At 36.3% G+C, this 25,035-nt stretch overlaps 1 protein-coding gene across 1 annotated transcript in view; it reads right to left on the bottom strand.

Moving 5' to 3' along the window:
- Positions 1–25,035, bottom strand: part of MROH9 (maestro heat like repeat family member 9) — a 97,666-nt gene that overhangs the window by 29,185 nt on the left and 43,446 nt on the right. Inside the window, exons 8-10 of the mRNA XM_060015466.1 lie at positions 19,322–19,446; positions 15,881–16,030; positions 1,729–1,883 (exon numbers count right to left, since the gene is read on the bottom strand). Coding sequence (XP_059871449.1) covers positions 1,729–1,883; positions 15,881–16,030; positions 19,322–19,446 — 430 coding nt within the window. The remainder of the gene's footprint in view (positions 1–1,728; positions 1,884–15,880; positions 16,031–19,321; positions 19,447–25,035) is intronic.

Genomic DNA, 25,035 nt, shown 5'->3' with positions numbered 1-25,035 from the left:
ACCCATGGCCACTGAGCCTGCGTGTCCAGAGCCTGTGCTCTGCAGCGGGAGAGGCCACAACAGTGAGAGAGGCCCGCGTACCGCAAAAAAAACAAAACAAAACACTGAGCCATTTCCCCAAATGTCACACATATAGTCAGTGACACAGATGTAACTAGAACCCTGACTTCTCAATCTCCAATTCCTGAGCTCCTTTCCCTACATACCTGTCACACTTCAAGATTATTCTTACTATTGCTCATCTTAAAAACTGCTATATGTCAAGCCATGCTGGGTTCTGAACTCTGTCGTTCTTTCTCTTTGCATTTAGGTTCCTAATATGGGGGCCTGGTCCCTCAGAACATGGACACACCTATCTCTCTAGAACCCCAGTACTCAATTGCTTTTATCTGCAGGGCTTATTCGTAGTACCATGCTTAGAACCGCATGGACATCAAATCTCTCAAGCCCTGTCTCATTCTCTTACCTCTTGATCACACCTTCTTTCTGTTTCTCTGTTTAAGCTTACCTACAAATCCCAGTTTTTCTACCTCAATCCTCACCTACTATTGCACAAGACCTGCTAGTGACTATTTTAATTTTCACCTAATTCTAATTATGTTTGCTTTCTGTACCTCCTAAGTACACACTGTTTGTAATGGATTCATTGGAAGCTTTTATCTTATATCCATATGGGTATATTCACTCTCCTCAACAAAATGCTTGAAGGCTGGTAACTTTACACACAGTGGGTACTTAGTTCCTGAATGAGAAAACACTGAGTATTATGAATATTTTTAGTTTCCAAGAATTTTCTAAATAGTAAAATAGGAGTTTAAGCTTCCTAAAAAATACAATCTTTAAGTTGGAAATAGAAAGTCGGTCATATAATTGGTTTAGCATTTTGTTGATTTCATTGCCCTCTTACAGACATTAACTAATTTAATCCATATAACAGCTTTATAGATGAAAAGAACTTTCCTCATTTCACAGATGAGGAAATTGAGGATCAAGGAGTTTATGAAACTTACATGATGTCACACAGGATATAAGGGTCAAGGCTGGGATGCAATTCATTTTCATTTGTTTCCAAAGCCTGAATCCTTTCCATAATGTAATTTCCTGCCTTTTATACTGTTAATAGTAGAGAAGTAATACCTTCCCTTCCAATGTACAAACTATAGAAATGCAGTGGTGTGATTTAATAAGCTCCTCTAACGTGGCTGTTAGATTCATAGTGTCGCGTAGGCTCACCTTAGCATACTTTCTTCTTAAATATTTCTCATGACCCTGGATCATGAATTTCAGATAAACAGTTAAGGGACAGGGACAGGTAAAATTCCCAATTATACCTGGGAATTTGAAATGTTTTATGATTTAATTGGTGGTTGGAAATATGTCTGTCCTTCATAAATGAGAAAAAAACACTATGAATTTTATCACATGTGGGGAAAAAACCATTATAAGTTTGAGAAGAGGTTTTTCAATGTGGGATATGCAGCAGAACACAATTTAAATCCTCAGATAAATAATAGCAACAGTTATGATTTCTTGATGGTCTACTGTGTGCCACATATTTTACGAAGATATGAATACTATAGATGATCTTGTTTAAGCCTTACAATCATCCTATGTGGTACAAAAATAGATATTCTCTTTCAGAAAAAAAGAAACCAGATCTGATTTGTTCAGGTCTCTCTGACTCTGGAGACGGAACAAACTCTGTGGAAGGGGTGAGAGGGGCCTTACTTGTCTGCTGGGACTGGGTAGTCCATAAGTTGAAAGATGACCTTCTTTGGTGAAGTACGTGTCAACAAGGTAATGACCCTCAACATAACTTGCTTCAAAATGGGAGAAGCATTTCCACACAATTGTTTATAAATAACATCCACAATTTTAGACACCTGGAAAAGCAATTTCACAGGTCAACAAGAGTCTCTAGTTGCACAGCCACCTCTAACTGAGGCGTTTCTTAGACAAAAGAATTCAGTCTTTCTCAGAATGACCAAGGCAGCAATTAACATACAAATAAGCACTAGAGGAAAGCATATTTATGTGTATTACTACACAATGAAAATGTTTATTTGGATGAGAAATAAACATATGCATTTATTTTTTTCTTCCGATTTTATTGAGATATAGTTGTCATAAAGCACTGTATAAGTTTAAAGTGTATAGCATAACGATTTGACTTACATCGTGAAATTATTACCACAATAAGTTTAGTAAACATCTATCACCTCATATAGATACAAAATAAAAGGAAAAGAGAAAATATTTCCTTATGAAGAGAACTCTTAGGATTTACTCTCTCAGTAACTTTCATATATAACATAAAGCAGTGTTAATTACATTTATCATGCTGTGCATTACATCCCTAGTACTTATTTATCTTCTAACTGGAAATTACCCCTCCCACCAGCCTCTGGTAACCACAAATCTGATCTCCTTTTGAATGAGTTTGTTTATTTATTTTTGAAGTATAATTAACCTATAACACTATGTTAATTCCTGGTGCACAACATAGTGATTCTGTATTTCTATACGTTACAAAATGTTCACCATGTTAAGTGTAGTTACCGTCTGTCATTGTGCAAAGATACTATATTATTCTTGATTTTATAAGTTTCCCACACTGTACATTTTGTCCCCATTACTCACCAGAGTCTATGTCTCCAGGTGAGTCCAAGTTGCCTCCTGCCTCTCTAGGAGGCTCTCCAAGATCAGTAAGTGGGTCTGACCCAGGCTCCTTTCAAATTACTGCTTCTGCCCTGGGTCTTGTGGAGCATGTGAGGTTTACTATGTCCCCTTTAAGAGTGAAGTCTTTGTTTCTAACAGCCCTCTGGCTCTCCTGAAAGCAAGCCCCACAGACCTTCAAAGCCAGATGTTCTGGGGGCCCATCTTTCTGGTGCAGGACCCCCAGGCTAGGTAGCCCAATGTGGGGTTTCGACCCCTCGCTCCTTAGGCAGAACCTCTGAAATTGTGATTATCCTCCTGTTTGTGGGTCGCCTCCTTGGGGGTGTGGATATTGACTATACAGTGTCTCTGCCCTTCCTACTCATCTCATTGTGCTTCCTTCTTTACAGCTTTAGTTGTAGATTTTTTCTGCTAGTTTTCTGGTCTTTCTCATCAATAGTTGCTCTGTAAATAGTTGTAATTTTGGTGTACCTGTTGGAGTAGGTGAGCTCAGGGCTCTCCTATTCTGCCATCTTGGCTGCCTCCCAATCTATATGCATTTATGGATAGTGGGAGAATACCCATGTTTTTTTTAAAAAAAGTTTATTTTGGATGGGTAGACTTTATTGTATAAAACATATAAGCTCAATTCAAAAAGCATATGTACAATATAATTTGAGTCCTTTAAAAAGAAAGTCAAAATAATGGAACAGAATAACAAGAGAACAATATACTTCTGAAAACATTTTGACAATTAAAGGAGATACGAATCTATATTTTGAAGGAGTGAACTATGTGTTGAGGGAATGGACTAGAATGGTAAAAACTGAATCATAATCTTTCAAATTTTCTTTATAGGCTCCAAGTTAGTTTTATTTTTTCCTTGTTTTCTGGCTGTATTCTTTTTTTAAAAAATTATTATTATTTTTAACATCTTATAGGAGTATAATTGTTTTACAATGGTGTGTTAGTTTCTGCTTTATAACAAAGTGAATCAGTTATACATGTACATATGTTCCCATATCTCTTCCCTCTTGCGTCTCCCTCCCTCCCACCCTCCCTATCCCACCCCTCTAGGTGGTCACAAACCATTGAGCTGATCTCCCTGTGCTATGCAGCTGCTTCCCACTTGCTATCTATTTTACGTTTGGTAGTATACATATGTCCATGCCACTCTCTCACTTTGTCCCAGCTTATCCTTCCCCCTCCTCATATCCTCAAGTCCATTCTCTAGTAGGTCTGTGTCTTTATTCCTGTCTTACCCCTAGGTTCTTCATGACCTTTTTTTTTTTCCCCTTAGATTCCATATATATGTGTTAGCATACGGTACTTGTTTTTATCTTTCTGACTTACTTCACTCTGTATGACAGACTCTAGGTCCATCCACCTCACTACAAATATCTCAATTTCGTTTCTTTTCATGGCTTGGTAATATTCCACTGTATATATGTGCCACATCTTCTTTATCCATTCATCTGATGATGGACACTTAGGTTGCTTCCATGTCCTGGCTATTGTAAATAGAGCTGCAATGAACATTTTGGTACATGACTCTTTGTGAATTATGGTTTTCTCTGGGTATATGCCCAGTAGGGGGGTTGCTGGGTCATATGGTATTTCTATTTGTAGTTTTTTAAGGCACCTCCATACTGTTCTCCACAGTGGCTGTAACAATTTACATTCCCACCAACAGAGCAAGAGTGTTCCCTTTTCTCCACACCCTCTCCAGCATTTATTGTTTCTAGATTTTTTGATGATGGCCATTCTGACTGATGTGAGATGATATCTCATTGTAGTTTTGATTTGCATTTCTCTAATGATTAATGATGTTGAGCATTCTTTCATGTGTTTGTTGGCAGTCTGTATATCTTCTTTGGAGAAATGTCTATTTAGGTCTTCTGCCCATTTTTGGATTGGGTTGTTTGTTTTTTGTTATGGAGCTGCATGAGCTGCTTGTAAATCTTGGAGATTAATCCTTTGTCGGTTGCTTCATTTGCAAATATTTTCTCCCATTCTGAGGGTTGTCTTTTGGTCTTGTTTATGGTTTCCTTTGCTGTGCAAAAGCTTTGAAGTTTCATTAGGTCCCATTTGTTTATTTTTGTTTTTATTTCCATTTCTCTAGGAGGTGGGTCAAAAAGGATCTTGCTGTGATTTATGTCATAGAGTGTTCTGCCTATGTTTTCTCTAAGAGTTTGATAGTGTATGGCCTTACATTTAGGTCTTTAATCCAAAAAATTATTATTGAAATATAGTTTGTGTTAGTTTCAGGTATACATCACAGTAATTCAGTAATTCTTTTTCACATTCTTTTTCCTTATAGGTTATTACAAAATATTGAGTATAGTTCCCTGTGCTATACAGTAGATCCCTGTTGATCATCTATTTTACATACAGTAGTATAAATATATTTGTCCCAACCTCCTAATTTATCCTTCCCCCCAACTTCCCCTTTGCTAACCATGTTTCGCTTTCTATATCTATGAGTCACTTTCAACTTTGTAAGTAAGTTCATATGTATCTGTTTTTTTTTTAGATTCCACATATAAGCGATATCACATGATATTTCTCTTACTTGTATGGTTTATTTCACTTAGTATGATAATCTCTAGGTCCATCCATGTTGCTGCAAATGGCATCATTTCATTCTTTTTTACGGCTGAGTAATATTCCATTGGATATATATATACCACACGTCTTTATCCATTCATCTGTCGATGGAAATTTAGGTTGCTTCCATGTCTTAGCTATTGTAAATGGTGCTGCAGTGAATATTGGGGTGCATGTTACTTTTTGAATTACAGTTTTATCTAGATATGTGCCCAGAAGTGGGATTTCTGGATCATCTGGTACCTCTATTTTTAGTTTTTTACAGAACCTCCATACTGTTGTCCACAGTGGCTGCACCAATTTAAATTCCCACTTAGAGTGTAGGAGGGTTCCTTTTTCTCCATATCCTCTCCAGCATTTATTATTTGTAGACTTTTTTTTGAAATAAATTATTTATTTATGTATTTATTTTTGGCTGCATTGGGTCTTCATTGTTGCATACGAGCTCTCTCTACTTGCAGTGAGCCAGGGCTACTCTTTGTTGCGGTGTGTGGGCTTCTCATTGTGGTGGCTTCTCTTGTTGCGGAGCATGGGCTCTCCTCTTGTGGGCTTCAGTAGTTGCTGCATGTGGGCTCAGAAGTTGTGGCTCACAGGCTCAGTAGTCATGGCTTGTGGGCTCTAGAGTGCAGGCTCAGTAGTTTTGGTGCATGGGTTTAGTTGCTCCATGGCATGTGGGATCTTCCTGGACGAGGGCTTGAACCCGTGTCCCCTGCATTGACAAGAGGATTCTTAGCCACTTTACAACCAGGGAAGTCCCTCTTTGTAGACTTTTTGATGATGGCCATACTGAATGGTGTGAGGTGATACTTTATTGTAGTTTTCATTTGCATTTCTCTAATAATTAGTGATATTAAGTATCTTTTCATCTGCCTGTTGGCCATCTGTATATCTTCTTTGGAGAAATGCCTATTTAGATCTGCCCATTTTTTGATTGAGTTATTTGTTATTTGATTGAGTTATTTGATTTGAGTTATTTGTTTTTTTTGATATTGAGCTGCATGAGCTGTTTGTATATTTTGGAAATGAAACTCTTTTTGGTTGCAAATATTTTCTCCATTCTGTAGGCTGTATTTTGTTGTACTTATAGTTTCCTTTGGTGTACAAAAGCTTTTACATTTAATTAGATCTCATTTGTTTATTTTTGTTTTTATTTCCATTACTCTAGGAAACTGATCTGAAAAGATATTGCTGATCTGAAAAGATATTGCTGAGATTTATGTCAAAGAGTGTTCTGCCTATGATTTACTCTAGGAGTTTTATAGTATCTGGCCTTACGTTTAGGTCTTTAATCCATTTTGAGTTTGTTTTTTTATATGGTGTTAGAGAATGTTCTATCTCACTCTTTTACATGTAGCTGTCCAGATTTCTCAGCACCATTTGTTAAAGAGATTGTCTTTTCTCCATTGTATATTCTTGTCTCCTATGTCATAGATTAATTGACCATAGGTGGGTTTATTTCTGGGCTTTTTATCCTGTTACATTGATCTGTATGTCTGTTTTTGTGCCAGGACCATACTGTTTTGACTACTGTAGCTTTGTAGTATAGAATGAGTTCTGAAGTGTTCCTTACTCTGCAGTGTTTTTGGAAGTTTCAGCAGTATAGATGTTTTCTCTATATGTTTGGTATAATTTGCCTGTGAAGCCATCTGGTCTGGGACTTTTGTTTGTTGGGAGTTGTTCTGTTTTAATTTTTGAATTTTAATTAATTTATTTATACAGCAGGTTCTTATTAGTCATCAGTTTTATACACATCAGTGTATACATGTCAATCCCAATCGCCCAATTCATCACACCACCACCCTGACCCCCCGCCGCTTTCCCCCCTTGGTGTCCATAAGTTTATTCTCTACATCTGTGTCTCAATTTCTGCCCTGCAAACCGGTTCATCTGTACCATTTTTCTAGGTTCCACATATATGTGTTAATATACTATATTTGTTTTTCTCTTTCTGACTTACTTCACTCTCTATGACAGTATCTAGATCCATCCATGTCTCAACAAATGACCCAATTCGTTCCTTTTTATGGCTGAATAATATTCCACTGTATATATGTAACACATCTTCTTTATCCATTTGTCTGTCGATGGGAATTTAGGTTGCTTCCATGACCTGGCTATTGTAAATAGTGCTGCAATGAACATTGGGGTACATGTGTCTTTTTGAATTATGGTTTTCTCTGGGTATAAGCCCAGTAGTGGGATTGCAGGATCATATGGTAATTCTATTTTTAGTTTTTTAAGGAACCCCCATACTGTTCTCCATAGTGGCTGTATCAATTTACATTCCCACCAACAGTGCAAGAGTGTTCCCTTTTCTCCACACCCTCTCCAGCATTTATTGTTTCTAGATTTTTTGATGATGGGCATTCTAACTGGTGTGAGATGACATCTCATTGTAGTTTTGATTTGCATTTCTCTAATGATTAATGATGTTGAGCATTCTTTCATGTGTTTGTTGGCAGTCTGTATATCTTCTTTGGAGAAATGTCTATTTAGGTCTTCCGCCCATCTTTGGATTGGGTTGCTTGTTTTTTTGATATTGAGCTGCATGAGCTACTTGTAAACTTTGGAGATTAATCCTTTGTCAGTTGCTTCATTTGCAAATATTTTCTCCCATTCTGAGGGTTGTCTTTTGGTCTTGTTTATGGTTTTCTTTGCTGTGCAAAAGCTTTGAAGTTTCATTCGGTCCCATTTGTTTATTTTTGTTTTTATTTCCATTTCTCTAGGAGGTGGGTCTAAAAGGATCTTGCTGTGATTTATGTCACAGAGTGTTCTTCCTATGTTTTCCTCTAAGACTTTTATAGTGTCCAGTCTTACATTTAGGTCTCAAATCCATTTTGAGTTTGTTTTTGTGTATGGTGTTAGGGAGTGTTCTAATTTCATTCTTTTCCATATAGCTGTCCAGTTTTCCCAGCACCACTTATTGAAGAGACTGTCTTTTCTCCATTGTATATCCTTCCCTATTTTGTCACAGATTAGTTGACCATAGGTGCGTGGGTTTATCTCTGGGCTTTCTGTCTTGTTCCATTGATCTATTCTGCTTTTGTGCCAGTACCATATTGTCTTGATTACTGTAGCTTTGTAGTATAGTCTGAAGGCAGGGAGTCTGATTCTTCCAGCTCCATTTTTTTCCCTCAAGACTGCTTTAGCTATTTGGAGTCTTTTGTGTCTCCATACAAAGTTTAAGATTTTTTGTTCTGGTTCCGTAAAAAAATGCCATTGGTAATATGATAGGGATTGCATTGAATGTGTAGATTGCTTGGGGTAGTATAGTCATTTTCAAAATATTGATTCTTCCAATCAAAGAACATGGTATATCTCTCCATCTGTTGGTATCATCTTTAATTTCTTTCATCAGTGTCTTATAGTTTTCTACATAAAGTTCTTTTTTCTCCCTAGGTAGGTTTATTCCTAGGTATTTTATTCTTTTTGTTGCAGTGGTAAATGGGAGTGTTTCCTTAATTTCTCTTTCAGATTTTTCATCATTAGTGTATAGGAATGCAAGAGATTTCTGTGCATTAATTTTGTATCCTGCAACTTTACCAAATTCATTGATTAGCTCTAGTAGTTTTCTGGTGGCATCTTTAGGATTCTCTATGTATAGTATCATGTCATCTGCAAACAGTGACAGTTTTACTTCTTCTTTTCCAATTTGTATTCCTTTTATTTCTTTTTCTTCTCTGACTGCCGTGGCTAGGACTTCCAAAACTATCTTGAATAATAGTGGTGAGAATGGACATCCTTGTCTTGTTACTGATCTTAGAGGAAATGCTTTCAGTTTTTCACCATTGAGAATGATGTTTGCTGTGGATTTGTCATATATGGCCTTTATTATGTTCAGGTAGGTTCCCTCTATGCCCACTTTCTGGAGAGTTTTTATCATAAATGAGTATTGAAGTTTGTCGGAAGCTTTTTCTGCATCTATTGAGATGATCATATGGTTTTTATTCTTCAATTTGTTAATATGATGTATCACATTGATTGATTTGCATATATCGAGGAATCCTTGCATCCCTGGGATAAATCCCACTTGATCATGGTGTATGACCCGTTTAATGTGTTGTTGTATTCTGTTTGCTAGTATTTTGTGGAGGATTTTTGCATCTATATTCATCAGTGATATTGGTCTGTAATTTTCTTTTTTTGTAGTATTTTTGTCTGGTTTTGGTATCAGGGTGATGGTGGCCTAATAGAATGAGTTTGGGAGTGTTCCTTCCTTCGCAGTTTTTTGGAAGAGTTTGAGAAGGATGGGTGCTAACTCTTCTCTAAATGTATGATAGAATTCACCTGTGAAGCCATCTGGTCCTGGACTTTCGTTTGTTGGAAGATTTTTATTCACGGTTTCAATTTCATGACTTGTGATTTGTCTGTTCATATTTTCTATTTCTTACTGGTTCAGTCTTTGCAGGTTGTACCTTTCTAAGAGTTTGTCCCTTTCTTCTAGGTTGTCCATTTTATTGGCATACAGTTGCTTGTAGTAATGTCTTATGGTCCTTTGTATTTCTGTGGTGTCTGTTATACCTTCTCCTTTTTCATTTCTAATTTTATTGATTTGGACCCTCTAGTTTTTCTTCTTGGTGAGGCGGCTAAAGGTTTATCACTTTTAAAAATGTTTTCAGATAATGAGCTTTTATTTTCATTAATCTTTTCTACTGCTTCCTCGGTCTCTATTTCATTTATTTCTGCTCTGAACTTTATGATTTCTTTCCACCTACTAACTTCGGGTTTGGTTTGTTTTTCTTTCTCTAGTTGCTTTAGGTGTAAGGTTAGGTTGTTCATTTGAGATTTTTCTTGTTTTCTGAAGTAAGCTTGTATCGCTACAGACTTCCCTGTTAGAACTCCTTTTGCTGCATCTCATAGATTTTGGATCGTTGTTTTCATTTTTATCTGTCTCTAGGTATTTTTTGATTTCCTCTTTGATTTCTTCAGTGATCTATTTGTTGTTTAGTAGCATATTGTTTAGCATCCATGTGTTTGTGTTTTTTACAGTGTTTTCTTATAGTTGATTTCTAATCTCATAGAATTGTGGGTGGAATAAATGCTTGATATGATTTCAGTTTTCTTAAATTTACTCAGGCTTGCTTTGTGGCTAGCATGTGATCTATCCTGGAGAATATTCCATGTAAACTTGAAAAGAATGTGTATTCTACTTCTTTCAGATGGAATGCTCTTTAAATGTCAATTAAGTCCATCTGGTCTAATCAGTCATTTAACACTATTATTGTGTTACTGTTAATTTCTCCTTTTTTGTCTGATAATGTTTGCCTTGTACATTGAGGTGCTCCTATGTTGGGGGCATAAAAATTTACAATTGTTGTTTCTTCTTCTTGGGTTGATCCCTTGATCATTATGTAGTGTCCTTCCTTGTCTCTGGTAACAGTCTTTATATTAAAGTCTATTTTGTCTGATATGAGTATTGCTACTCCCACTCTCTTTTGATTTCCATTTGCATGGAATATCTTTTTCCATCCCCTCACTTTCAGTCTTTATGTGTCCCTAGATCTGAAGTGGGTATCTTGTAGGCAACGTATATATGAGTCTTATTTTTGTATCCATTCAGCCAATCTGCGTCATTTGGTTGGAGCATTTAACCCATCTACATTTAAGGTAATTATTGATATGGATGTTCTTATTGCCATTTTGTTAATTGTTTTGAATTTGTTTTCTGTAGGTCTTTTTTCTTTCCCTTTCCTCTTTTGTTCTCTTCTCTTGTGATTTGATGACTATCCTTAGTGTTGTGTTTGGATTCCTTTTTCTTTTTTGTGTTTATATCCATTATAGATTTTTGTTTTGCAGTTACCATGAGGTTTTGGTATAGTAGTCTCTCTCTATATATATATACACACACGATTGCTTTACGTTGCTGATATCTTAATTTCAAATGCATTTAAAATATCTTGCATTTGTACTCTCCTCCACTCATGATTACTGATTTTGAGATCATATTTGTGTGTGGATAATTTCCTACATTTACTGTAAGTTTGCCTTTACAGGTGAGCTACCACTCTCATAATTTTCTTGTTTCTAGTTGTGGCCTTTTCTTTTCCACTTAGAGCAGTTCCTTTAGCATTTATTGTAAAGCTCGTTTGGTGGTGCTGAGTTCTTTTAGCTTTTGCTTGTCTGTAAAGCTTTTGATTTCTCTATTGAATCTGAACGAGAGCCTTGCTGGGTAGGGTATTCTTGGTTGTAGGTTTTTCCCTTTCATCACTTTAAATATATCATGCCACCCACTTCTGGCCTGCAGAGTTTCTGCTGACAAATCAGCTGATTCCCTTGTATGTTATTTTTTTGCTTTTCCCTTGTTGCTTTTAATGTTTTCTCTGTCTTTAATTTTTGTCCATTTGATTACTATGTGTTTAGGTGTGTTCTTCCTTGAGTTAATCCTTTATGGGATTCTCTGTGCTTCCTGAACTTGGGTGATTGTTTCCTTTCCCATGTAAGGGAAGTTTTCAGCTATTATCTCTTCAAATATTTTCTCAGGCCATTTCTCTCCCCCTTTATTTCTGGGACCTCTATAATGTGAATGTTGGTGCCTATGACCTTGTCCCAGAGGTCTCTTAAACTGTCTCCATTTACTTTCATTCTATTTTCTTTATTCTGCTCTGAAGCGGTGATTTCCACCACTCTGTCTTCCAGCTCACTGATTCATTCTTCTGCCTCATTTATTCTGCTATTAATTCCTTCTAGTGTATTTTTCATTTCAGTTATTGTATTCTTATTTTCCAACTCTCTGATGAAAAGTTCTTGTAATTTCTTGCTCTGTGCATCCATTCTTTTCCCGAGTTCTTGGATCATCTTTAAGTTCATTACTCTGAACTCTTTCTTGGGTAGATTGCCTATCTCCATTTCACTTAGTTGTTCTTCTGGGGTTTTATCTTGTTCATTTTGTCTGGAATATATTCCTTTGCCATCTCTTTTTTTTAAATTTCTATTTGTATTTAATTTCTGTAGTAGCTTAGTTATGTTTCTCAACCTTGAAGAAGTGGCCCTCAGTAGGGGATGTCCTTTGTGTCACAGCAATACACTTTCCTCTTATCACCAAATGGCCAGGGACTAGCGGGTCCCAGGGTAGGTTCTGACCTGTGTTTGCACACTCAGTTCTGCAGCCTGTGGGATCATAATTTTCTTGCTTCTGGTGCCTGCCCCTTGGTGGGTGAGGCTGGTTTAGAGGCTTGTGCAGGCTTCCTGGTGAGAGGATCCAGTGCCTGCCTTCTGGTTGGTGGACCTGGGTCTTGGTCCTCTTGTGGGCAGGGCCATGTCAAGGGGTGTGTCTATTCGTGGCTATGGGCTCAGGAAGTCTTTAGACAGCATGTTTGCTGATGGGTGTGGCTGTGTTCCCACCTTGTTGGTTGTTTGGCCTGAGGAATCCCAACACTGGAGCCCACAGGCTGTTGGGTGAGGCCAGATCTCAGTGCCAAGGACCCAAGCAAGATATCTTCCTCCAGCCAGAGTTCACATAGATGAACACTCCCTGATATGTCCACCACCAGCTTTTATGACCCCAGAGAGAGCCACAGCTGCTCCCTGCCTTCCCAGGAGACCCTCCAAGACCAGCAGGTAAGTCTGGCCCAGGCTTCTATGAAATCACTGTTTTGCCCTGGGTCCCAGTATGCACAAGAACTTGTGTGTGCCAAGACTGGAATCTCTGTTTCCCCCAGTCCTATGGAGCTCCTGCAGTCAAGCTCCATTGGCCTTCAAAGCCAAATACTCAGGGAGCTCCACCTCCTGATTCTGAGGAGACTGCCATGGAGCTCAGAGCTCTCACTCCTGTGGGAGAACTTATGTGATATGATTATTCTCCAGTTTGTGGGTCGCCCACCTGGATGGTATGGGATTTGGTTATATCACTATTGTGCCCCTTGTACCATCTCATTGTGGTTTCTTCTTTGTGTCTTTGGATGTAGAATATCTTTTTTAAAATAGATCTTTATTGGAGTATAATTGCTTCACAATACTGTGTTAGTTTCTGTTGCACAACAAAGCGAATCAGCCATATGCATACACATGTCCCCATATCCCCTCCCTCTTGAGCCTCCCTCCCACCCTCCCTATCCCATCCCTCTAGGTCATCACAAAGCACTGAGCCGATTTCCCTGTGCTATGTGGCTGCTTCCCACCAGCCAACTGTTTTACGTTCGGTAGTGTATATATGTCGATGCTACTCTCACTTTGCCCCAGCTTCGCCCTCCCACCCCATGTCCTCAAGTCCATTTTCTATGTCTACCTCTTTATTCCTGCCTTGCAATATCTTTTTTGGTAGGCTCCCGTCTTTTTTGTCAGTTGTTGTTCAGCAGTTGTGATTTTGGTGTACTTGTGAGAGGAGGTGAACGTGGGTCTTTCTACTCCACCATCTTGTCTTCAGTCCCTCTTCATGTTTGAATAAGGAGAGTTTTAGCTAGACCTGGAATTTTTCTCAAACCAATGGTTGTATATTCAACATCAAATTTAATCTACCCAGATCACCTCACTTCTTATTTTGAAAGTACTTCTCAGAGACCATAAGCTGAAAAGTTGTTTGATGTAAATTTACATTCCATTGCAATTGCCTCGTATACAATTGAATTATCTGTGTCCAACCCTCTACTCTAAACAAACAAAATGAAGTGTTTATTGTAAAACATTCATCCCACCACATATGCTCCAAGGTAAACATGAAATGGGAGACATAAACCAGTGATCTTCTCCAGAGTTCTCTTAACTATTGGGTTTAGAGCTTTTTCTTCTCATCCTCTTCCTCCTACTTTAAATGCAGCATGCCCCTAAAACAAACCAGCTATGTTACTGTATGCTCAATTGTAGAAATGATGATTTCCTTCAGTCCTCAAGGAAAGACGTGCTGTGTTAGATTTATTTAGAAATAGTAAGCCCACAAACTATACTTGCAATTTAGGAGATTTTCAGGATAATTTTAATGCAATTTTTCATTATAACTGACTTTAGAATCCAACCCTGTTTAAGCCAAGAATCCAGTGTATTCAGTAGTTCAATTGTTTGTGGGAGCTGGGGTGGGGAAATAAGTTGCTGAACCCCATTTTTGTTCAGTTTATTTCTCCATGTTTAATGATTTCATTGTAGCACAGGCTAGGTTTCCACATCTAGTTTTCCAATTGGCTTCTTGTCTTCTCTAGGACCTGATATGGTTTTACCTAGCCTCCTTTTCTCACTGCATGAGAGGAGAACTTTTATTTTGTTAAAGAAATAACTGCTGCCCTCCAGCTTTCCCCTTGGTCTGCATGCCTTTTGGAATGCTCCTGTCTGTAGAAGCATGAGAGTTTGTAAGAAGCATTATTTCCCCTTTCCTGCTCTCTGAGTTTGAGTGCAAGCACTCAGTTTATCTACAATCACATAACACTGCTATGTCAGGAGAGGGAACTGGGAGTTCAGCCCTTATGTCTCCATCAGGGCTGGTTTCATGGGCATGTGACCTGTGCTTTTGCACAAGGTCCCACATTCAGAAGGTCCTTCACTTTGTTTAAACCTCTGCTGTCGTCATATTGAAATTTTTAATAAGTTTTTCCTTGAGTTTGTGTTTTGTAAGTGAAGTCCCATGGGACAATGGAGCCTCTCTGTGTGTGTGTGTGTGTGTGTGTGTGTGTGTGTGTGTGTGGCAGTATGAGAGTCAGCTACAGTTCCTGCAGCCTCATTCAGAGGCAGCATTCACAATTCCCTAAGAACACAGAATTCCAGTAGACCCATGATGTGCAGGGGTTAAGTGGGAAATCAAAGCAGGTATAAGATAAACATCTATTGATGCCTCAACCACTTAGGCTGAAAATGATGACATAGAAGGAAAGAGAAAGATGTGGCAATCCATAAATTCTTTTCCTTTCAATCTTTCCTTACTCACGAACAAAATGAAGATAGTGTTAATAGAATGTGTGAATGACAAGGAGTGAAATAAAGACAATTAAGGTAGTTTTGTGTAGTGTTTACCACTCTTCTGGTAATAGTAAAATACATATGCATGCATGAAATATGAATTGTAGTATTTTGTTAAGTTGTGTGCTCTTATATTTGCAGCTATGATTGGCATTGCACAATAGAAAGATGGATGGCAAAATGCATGCTAATATTATAAAATTTTAGTTTTTTTTTAACTTAGAAAATAACAACACCATGACAAATTGAGAGAGAGAGAGATATGTTTCTACATCTAATATTTTTCTACATCTAATAGTAGTTTTTTTCTATGTTTTGAATAAGAAGCCCCACATTTCAGTTTGCACTGGGCCCCACAAATTATGTGGCCAGCCCTACCGCTAGCTGAGGGTTCTTAAAACTTTCCTTAATGGTTACACAGGGGATTTCAATTACAGTTACACAGGGGATTTCAATTACAGTTGTACTATTTTATTGTTGTTAAAGCATTTCTTTAAAATTTGAAGCAAGTATAGCAAAATGTACAATTTGGTGTGATTGGTGAGTGAATGTTCATTACATTATTTTGAAACTTTTCTGTATGCTTGAAATATTTCACAGAAAAGCCTCATTTTATTGAAGTGACATAATGAACAATGACAAGAAATATATATGAAAAGAAGTAGGCATATAACAAAGACAGTAAGAGCCCATTAGAGAATACATTCTGCACTCCCCTGCTCATTGTCAAGTATCTTACCATGGTGACCTTATGGGCATAATATTCCAGAGTCAGTTTCAGTATGGTTGCTGCCTCGGATGCAGTTGTTTGATCAGGTGCAGAGAGTTTCATCAGGAGACTCCACACAAAGTCAGTTAGCAAGCGTGGCAATAAGGTTTGTCCTACACTCTGAAACCAAAAAGGAGAGTCATGATCTCAGGCCTTACTTATATCAAGAGAAGCAAGACAGCTGAACCCAGACATCCTGAGGGAAGCTTCAGGGCCAGGCAGGGCCATATGATTTTTGTGGGCCCTAGGCACCTTTGCTGCTGTGGGCCTTTTCCTCCATTAAAAAATATTAAAAATTATATTTTACAATTGTGTTGCTATTAAGATGACTGTAATTCAAGTTGAATTATATATTTTTTTCCATCTGATTTTTAAAGCAATTAAAACATTTTTATCTGAATAAGTCAGCTCTGGGGGCAAGCCAGGGAGAAGTGGAAAATCATGGCATTGCAATTCAGAAGAACCATAAAATATTGATTTTATCCCATTTCAGCTATTCAAATACTAGAAATTATTGTGAACTTCAGCTTTGGAAATGAATTTGCTCAGATCAGAAACAAGCATGATTTTTAGAAGATGAAGGAAAGGATGGGGTAAGAAAGGCAGGGTCATTCAGAGGTGTGGACTTTTTCTCAGAGAAGTATCAAGAAGTGGGAAGAGAAAAAAAGGCCCATATGTCCACGATTGAGGTAGAACAACTACAATTCAAACAGTCTCTTTTTGAAGTTAGAGGAATATCCATGGGCCATAAAATGTGAAAAAAATCACAATATTATGGATCTCTCAATTAAGAAAGATGAATGAACCACATTTCCTCCTTTTGTATATGTGTGTGTGTGTATATATATATATATATATTCAAAAAATATATATTCAAAATTTTCCTTTATGTGTGTGTGTGTGTGTGTGCCATTCTCTAAAATACAGAAAGTACTCAATATTGCTAATAAAAGCTTTTCTCCATCCTGATTAAAGGAATTGAGCATAGCTCTTTCTGGTCAATAGGGAAGGACTGAGGTCTGAGTGAAAATTGATGACCACCGGGCTCCCTCCTACTGGACAGAGGGGTGAGGGATAGTATTTTTGGAAAGCTATGAAAGATGGATAAAGGAGGGTCACTAAGGCTTGGTGAGGTGAACTGAATATTATAAATAGTTTGCTCTACTTTGAGAAAGCCAGATTTAATTATATAAGATGTTGAATTTTAAAAAATCATTGGAAGAGGGAATATTCTCTTTTGCATATTTTTTTATTCAACAAAATATTTTAGTTTGGTGTCTATTAAAATGTTGTAGAAGGAGCAATTCCTAGTGAAACGTAGAGATAGTGTTAGAGGTTTCTGGTATGTCAAGGTTGAACAAAGAAGAACAAACCTGACTCCATATTGGATCTATTCCTTCAGCTCTAGCCTTTGTGCTCCATTGCCTGTGCTTAGTCATGCTAGCTTTGCACCTTTGTCTCAAACAGTAAGAGAATGTGGCCTATAGCCTGGAATATACATACTAACCCTTTCTCAATATTCTGCCTCCCAGGCTTGACCTTTAAATGTATAACACGTTTCCATTCATATAGAGATAAAAAGTGCAGAATAGAAAATTATAGTTGTCTTGTTGGAGGTTTACGGGAACATTGTTACCAGACCTATCTGGACAGCTGCAAGAACAAAGGATTTCAGCACCAGTTAGTTTGTAGCAACCAGTCACACCTCCCCTCCCCTTTTAATGTAAAAGAAGCCTGAATTCTAACTCGGGTAAGATGGTTCTTTGGGACCCTAGTCCACCATCTTCTTGGTCTGCTGGCTTTTCAAATAAAGTCACTATTTCTTGCCCTAACACCTTGTCTTTTGATTTATTGGTCTATTGTGCAGCGAACAGTGTGAGTTTGGACTCAGTAACAAAGGTATAGATATGACAGTAGAGTATCAAATGATAGGGCTCCCTTTATAAAATGTGATCTAGCTCTCTTGGCTAAAAACCTTGATGCTTTTCCTCCTATTTGCATCCTTAGGACTTTGTCTTTGGATATGGTCCTCTTGGTTTCCTTACTACAACCTTAGATTCTCTCACCCATTTGTCCCAATCTACCTCTGAAAGTACCTACCTCAGGATTTTCCAGCTACCACTCTTGCACACAGTGCTAGTACTAGGCCTGCTTTGATCTCACAATTGAGAACTGAATCACAGGTCATGAACACAGGACCCAGGACACCCTCCCCCAAATCCAAGGATTTCTAAATCTGATGGACATTAAACTCAGAAAAGAGAGGATGCTAAACTGGAAGTGGAGATAGTAAGACCCATGAATCACTTGGAAGAGACCCTGAGGAAGCTGCCAGTCTTAGGCTAACTAGCCTAGTTGTGGGGCTCAGGAGTTCAGTTCCAGGGCTCTGGAGTGAAGCATGGAAGGATGTAAAAGGATTTTCTAGTAAACCTCTACAGATGCCTGGTTTCTTCACTTAAATAGACAACTTTGTAGTCAGCCAGGTTTGTGACTTTTGAGGGGAGGTGGATTATGAATAATGCTTGATTTTGGAAAGATGCATCATCATGAAGATGCATATATAGGATATCTATGTGGTATTTTTGATTGTATTATTTGAGGTATATTGTTTTCATATCTCCTCAGCCTCCCACAATTCTATCTACCTCAGCCATGGGAGGGCAAGGCACTGCTTTATGCATGTACCTTTAGGAGGAGCCATAAGACCCTCCCAACTCAAGAGATGAGCTAGCCTGAAGAGCCTCCCCAGCAGGCTTTGCTGAACTGTTGACTCAATGTGTGTACCTAGACAGCCGTCTGTTGGACAGCACAACTTAGGCGCCAGTGACCTCTCAAGCATATGAATAAGCCCATATACTTTGAAGAAGGTGAGGGAATGTATACAGTTATAGAGCCTCATGATTTTCCCCAAAGGTTGGGTCAGTGTAAAAATTATTTACTTGGTCCTGAGGTTTATCACTTGAACTTTTAAAAAAATTTAAATTTAAGAGGTTTTTAAAATGTAAATCGCATTATTTTGATGTTTGCTGAATAAATTATAATAACATTGAAAAGGCTGTTAATTGTTGACTTCATTAATTTTGCTAGAAAATCAGAAGTTTCCCATCTTTAATAACTTATTAGCCAAACAATAAGAAGCATAACAACTAGGAAACACCTATCTCATTTGCATTCTGTAAGGATTAGGTAAAATAATATAAATTGTTATATTCTGGAATAATAGGCATAATTCTCATTAATAGAGATGAAAATCAGGAAGCCAAATACTCTATCATTTACTCTTTGCTTTACTGAATTTAAATAAAACAGAAAAAATCTATTAAAAATATAAATTTTGTTGAAATAAGTTACCACTAAAAGTAATAATACACATGAAACAAAAGCCATAGGATAAAGTGGGGGCTAAGTTACCTGAGCAATTTTACTTTTGTCTCTTTGCAAGATCTTGGGTAGAAATTCTATATCAGAGGGAGAAGGCAGGAAGCAATGACTTCCAGGCTTATCATACTTTGTACTTTTATTTTTTGCAATATCCGCTGTATTAAGGAAAAGAGTTTAAGGTTTTTATTTGATCACTGGTTCCTCTATAACATTGCTATTTCCAATTTCCTCTTCCTGCCCAATTCTGGAAGTCTAAAGTTTCTGAATGTTTAACTCTCTGCTAACAGTTTAGTCACATAAAATACTATGACTACATTGACCCAGAGTTTAAAAAGTGTTTAAGAGAGGCCTCTTTGAAATATGAATAAAGGACATAGATAATTTTAATAAGTTGACCAAATATCAAGTACATTTAGGCCATCAAATGCATTGTTCAGTGCAATGGAAGAGCTACTGCTAAGTTGGGGTGTCTATTGGTAAAAGAGCAGACTTGGAGGCATTTTGCAAAGAGCTAGGGGAGTGATACAGCAAGAAAGAGAAAAGCCCTCAACATAAGCTTCAGGTGCAGATGTCTTTTGTTCTAGAGAAGGTAGGTTTTAAATGACTTTGCTTGTTTGCTAACAGCTTTATAGAGATATAACCAATATGCAACATAGTTAAAGTGTCTAATTTGGTAAGTTAATATATATGTATGTGCCCATAAACATCACTGCAATAAAAAAAGATTTATTCCCTCCAAAAGTTTCCTCATGTCCTTTTGTAATTGATCAAACCTGCTCCCAGATCCCACTCCCCGATTCAAAGGCAGGCACTGATCTACATTCTGTCAAGTTTGTATTTTCCAGTTTTATATAAGTGGAACCATTTAGTATATACTCTTTTGTTGTTTGGAATCTTTCATTTAGCAAAATTATTTGCAATCCATCCATGTTTTTTCTTGTATCAGTAGTCGTAGTGATGGATACTATTCCACTGTACATATACACCATCATCTGCTTATTCATTCACCTTTTGGTAGACATTTGGGTTGTTTCCAGTTTTGGGCTATTACAAATAAAGGTGCTATCAACATTCATGTACAAGTCTTTGAATGGATATTTGCTTTCATTTCTCTTAGGTAAACACTAAGCTGTGGAATGACTGGATCATATGGTAGATGTGTGTTTGACTTTTTAGGATACTGCCAAATTATTTTCCAAAGCTGTTGTATGACTTCACATTCCCTCTAGCAATGTATGAGAGTTCCAGTTGCTTCACACCTTTAATAACGCATTGTATGGTCAGTCTTTTCAATTTTAGACATTTTAACTGGAGTACAGTGGTGTCTCATTGCAGTTTTAATTTACCTTTCTTTTATGACTGTATATTGATCATCCTTTGATGTGCATCCTTGCCATCTGTGCTGCTTTAGAGAAATGACTACTCAAATCTACTATTATTATTTTAATTTGGTTGCTTGCTTTTTTTTTTTTTTTACTGAGTTTTGAGTGTTCCTTTAAAATAATGAATGCAATTCTTCTATCAGATATGTAATTTGCAAATATTTTCTCACTGTCTGTGGCTTATCTCTTAAGTGTCTTTCAAAGAGCAGAGGTACTTAATTTATCATTTTTTTTCATTTATGGGTCATGCTTTTCGTGTTATATTTAAGAAATCTTTGCCTAATCCAAGGTACAAAGATTTTTTCTAGTTTCATAGTTTTAGGTTTTACGTGTAGTCGTATGATCCATTTTGAATTAGCTTTTATGCATTTATGAGATATATATCAAAGTTCTTTTTTTGCATACAAATCACCAATTTTTCCAACAATGTTTATTGAAGTTTATCCCTTCTCCACTGAATTGCCTTTGAACCTTTGTCGAAAATCAGTTGACCATACGTGTGTGGATCTATTTCTGGACTCTTTATTCTATTCTATCCAAAGCATTGTTGAACAGAACTAATGAGAGTGCACATCCTTGTCTTTTTCCAGGTCTTTTGGGGAAATCATTCAGTATTCCACCATTAAGTATGATGTTAGGTGTAGATTTTTCATAGATGTATTTTAGCAGATAGAAGAAGTTTCCTTTCTATTCCTAATTTTCTGAGAGTTTTTATTAGGAATGGATGTTGAATTTTGTCAAGTACTTTTTCTGTATCTACTGAAATAATCATATGGTTATTTTTTTCATCTGTTGATGTGGTATGTTACATTGGTTGATTTTCAAAAGGTTAAATTGACATTGCACTTCTGGATAAATTCCACATAGCCATGGTATATTATTCTTTTTATTTAGTGTACTGTTTGATTTGCTGAGCTTGATTAAATTTTTTCATCAGTGTTCTTGAGGGACATTGGTCTGTAGTTTTTTGTTTTTATTTTTCTTGTAATGTCTTTGTGTGATTTTGGTTTTGGAATAATGCCAGCCTCATAGAATGAGTTGGCAAGTATTCCCTCATCCTCACATTTCTGGAAGAATTTGTATAGAATTAGTATAATTTCTTTCATAAATGTTTGATAGGTCATTTCAGTCTGGAGTTTTCTCTGTGGATCTGTACTTTTCTTTGCAGAAGATTTAAACTACAAACTCAACTTCTTTGCTAGATACAGAATATTCAGATTATTTCTTTTTGAGTGAGCTTTGGTAATTTGTGTCTTTCAATAAATTTGTCTGCTTAACTTGTCAAATTTATTGGCCTAAAGTTGTTCATAATGTCACTTTTTATTCTGTTAATACCCATAGAATCTTTAGTGATATTATTTCTCTCATTCCTTATATTGGTAATTTGTGTCTTTTCTCTTATTTCTCCCCTGATCTTCTCAGAGAATTTGCTTTTGGCTTCATTGCTTTCCCTTAAGGTTTTTCCGCTTTCTAGTTTTATTGGTTTTTGTTCTGGTCTTTATTATTTCCTCTCATCTTCTTACTTCTGGTTTTATTTGCTTTTCTTTCTCTACTTTCTTAAGGCAGAAGCTAAGGTCATTGATTTAAGAACTTTATTCTAATGTAGGCATATGGTGCTAAGAATTTCCCCTCTGGAATCTTGTTTAGCTGTATTCCATAAATTTTGAAATTTTATATTTCCATTTTCATGTAGTTCAAAATGCTTTAAATATCCCTTATTTCTTTTTTTGACACATTTGTTATTTAGAAACAGGTTATCTAGCTTCCAGATATTTTGAACTTTCAGATATCTTTTTTCTTTTAAAATTTATCTCCAGAGTTTCCATTTATTAAAAAGTTGATAAAAGTTTAACTTGAATAAATCCTTTCCCCACTTCTATTTATTTTTAACTTGTTTAAAATCTAAAACAATTTTATTTTACATTGGCGTATAGTTGATTTATGATCTTTTGTTAGTTTCAGGTGTACAGGAAAGTGATTCAATTATACATATACAAGTATCTATTCTTTTTCAAGTTCTTTTCCCATTTAGTTTATTACAGAATATTGAACAGAGCTCCCTGTGCTATGCAGTAGGTCCTTGTTGACTATTTTAAATATAGCAATGTGTATATGTCAATCCCAAACTCCCAATCTATCCTTCCTCCCCACCCTTCCCCACTGGTAACCATAAGTTCATTCTCTAAGTCTGTGAATCTGTTTCTGTTTTGTAAATAAGTTCATTTGTGTATCATTTTTTTCTTAGATTCTGCATACAAGTGATATCATATGATATTTGTCTTTCTCTTTCTTACTTCACTTAGTATGACAATCTCTATGTCCATCCATGTTGCTGCAAGTGGCATTGTTTCATTCTTTTTAATGGACGATATTCCATTGTATATATGTACCACATCTTCTTTATCCATTCATCTGTTGATGGACATTTAGGTTGCTTCCATGTGTTGACTATTATAAACAGCACTGAAATGAACATTGGGATGCATGTATCCTTTCAAATCATGGTTTTCTCCAGATACGTGCCCAGGAGTGGGATTGCTGGATCATATGGTAGCTCTATTTTTAGTTTTTTAAGGAACCTCCATATTGTTCTCCACAGTGGCTGTACCGATCTACATTCCCAGCAACAGTGTAGGAGGGTTCCCTATTCTTCACACTCTCTCCAGCATTTATTATTTGTAGATTTTTTGATGATGGCCATTCTGACTGGTGTGAGGTGATATCTCATTGTAGTTTTGATTTCCATTTCTCTAATAATTAGTGATGTTGAGCATCTTTTCATATGCCTGTTGGCCATCTGTATTGTCTTTTGCCTATTTTTTGATTGGGTCGTTTGTTTTCTTTGATATTGAGCTGCATGAGCTGTTTATAAATTTTGAGATTAATCCCTTGTCATTCGCATTGTTTGCAAATATTTTCTTCCATTCTGTGAGTTGTCTTTTTGTTTTGTTTATGGTTTCCTTTGCTGTACAAAAGATTTTAAGTTTAATTAGGTCCCATTTGTTTATTTTTGTTTTTATATCTATTACTATAGGAGACAGATTATAAAAGATATTGCTGCGATTTATGTCAAAGGGTATTCTGCCTATGTTTTCCTCTAAGAGCTTTATAGTATCTGGTCTTACATTTAGGTCTTTAATCTGTTTTGAGTTTATTTTTCTGTATGGTGTTAATTCTGTTTTTGATTTCTAATTTAACTCTGTTTTCGTCATATTTTGTATGACTTAACTACCTGTTGATTTCTTGAAGCTTGTCTTATGGTCTATAATATGGTTTATTTTGGTAAATTTTCTGTTTTTTTCTTGAACAGAATGTTTATTTTTCCATTTTTGGTAGAGTGTTCTATAAATGTCAGTTAGATCTAGCTGGTTCAGGTCTATATCCTTATTGATTTTTTGTGTAATAGTTTATTGAAAAAGTGGTATTGAATTCTCTGATTGTAATTGTAGACCTATTTCTCATAGTAGTCCTATCAGCTTTTGTTTAATGTATTTTGATTATTTTAATATGTTTTGTTTTCAAGTACATAAATGTTTTGGATTATGTCTTCTTAATTAATTGACCCCTTTAGCATTATGAAATGACCCTCTTTTTCCCTGGAAACATTCTTTGCTCTGAAATGTGTGTATTTTTTTATATTGATATAGTCATTTCAGCTTTCTTTTGACTAGTGTTAGCATGTTATATCATTTTCCAACTTTTAACTTGTATTCTATTTGTGTCTTTACATTTAAGGTAGATTTCTCATAGGCAGTATATAGTTGAGTCTTGCTCTTTATCCAGTGTGATAATCTCTGCCTTTTCATTGGAGATATTTAGAGCATTTATATATATTATGAGTGGATTTAAGTCTTCATTTTACTTTTTGCTTTCCATCTGTTTTTCTTTATATTTTTCTTCTTTTTTTGTCTTTTTTTTATTAAGTATTTTTTATGATTCTATTTTATCTCCATTTTGGCTTATTATATAAAACTCTTCGTTATATTAGCTAAGTAGTTCCTTTAGGATTTATATTATACATCTTTAACTTATCACAGTTTACTTTGAAGTGATATTTTATGAATTTATGGATAAGAACCTCATATTTCATGCTCTTTCAAGACTCTGTGATATTGTTGTCACATATTTAGCTCTTACATTGTTTTTGTTTGTTTGTTTGCTTTAAATAGTTGATTCTCATTTAAAGAGATTTAAAAAGTAGGGAAGAAAATTTTAATATTTTCCTTCATAGTTGCAATCCAATGCTCCTTACTCCTTTATGTAGACCTAGATTATCATCTGACATCATTTTTTTCTTGAATAATTTCATAAAATATTTTTCATACTGCAGATATGCTAGTGATAAATTCTACCAGCTCTTGT

Source organism: Delphinus delphis, chromosome 1 (assembly GCF_949987515.2).
Source record: "Delphinus delphis chromosome 1, mDelDel1.2, whole genome shotgun sequence".
In the NCBI taxonomy this organism is placed as follows: Eukaryota; Metazoa; Chordata; class Mammalia; order Artiodactyla; family Delphinidae; genus Delphinus; species Delphinus delphis.
The sequence above is the reverse complement of the archived record's forward strand: the minus strand, read 5'-3'. Positions and strand labels throughout refer to the sequence as shown.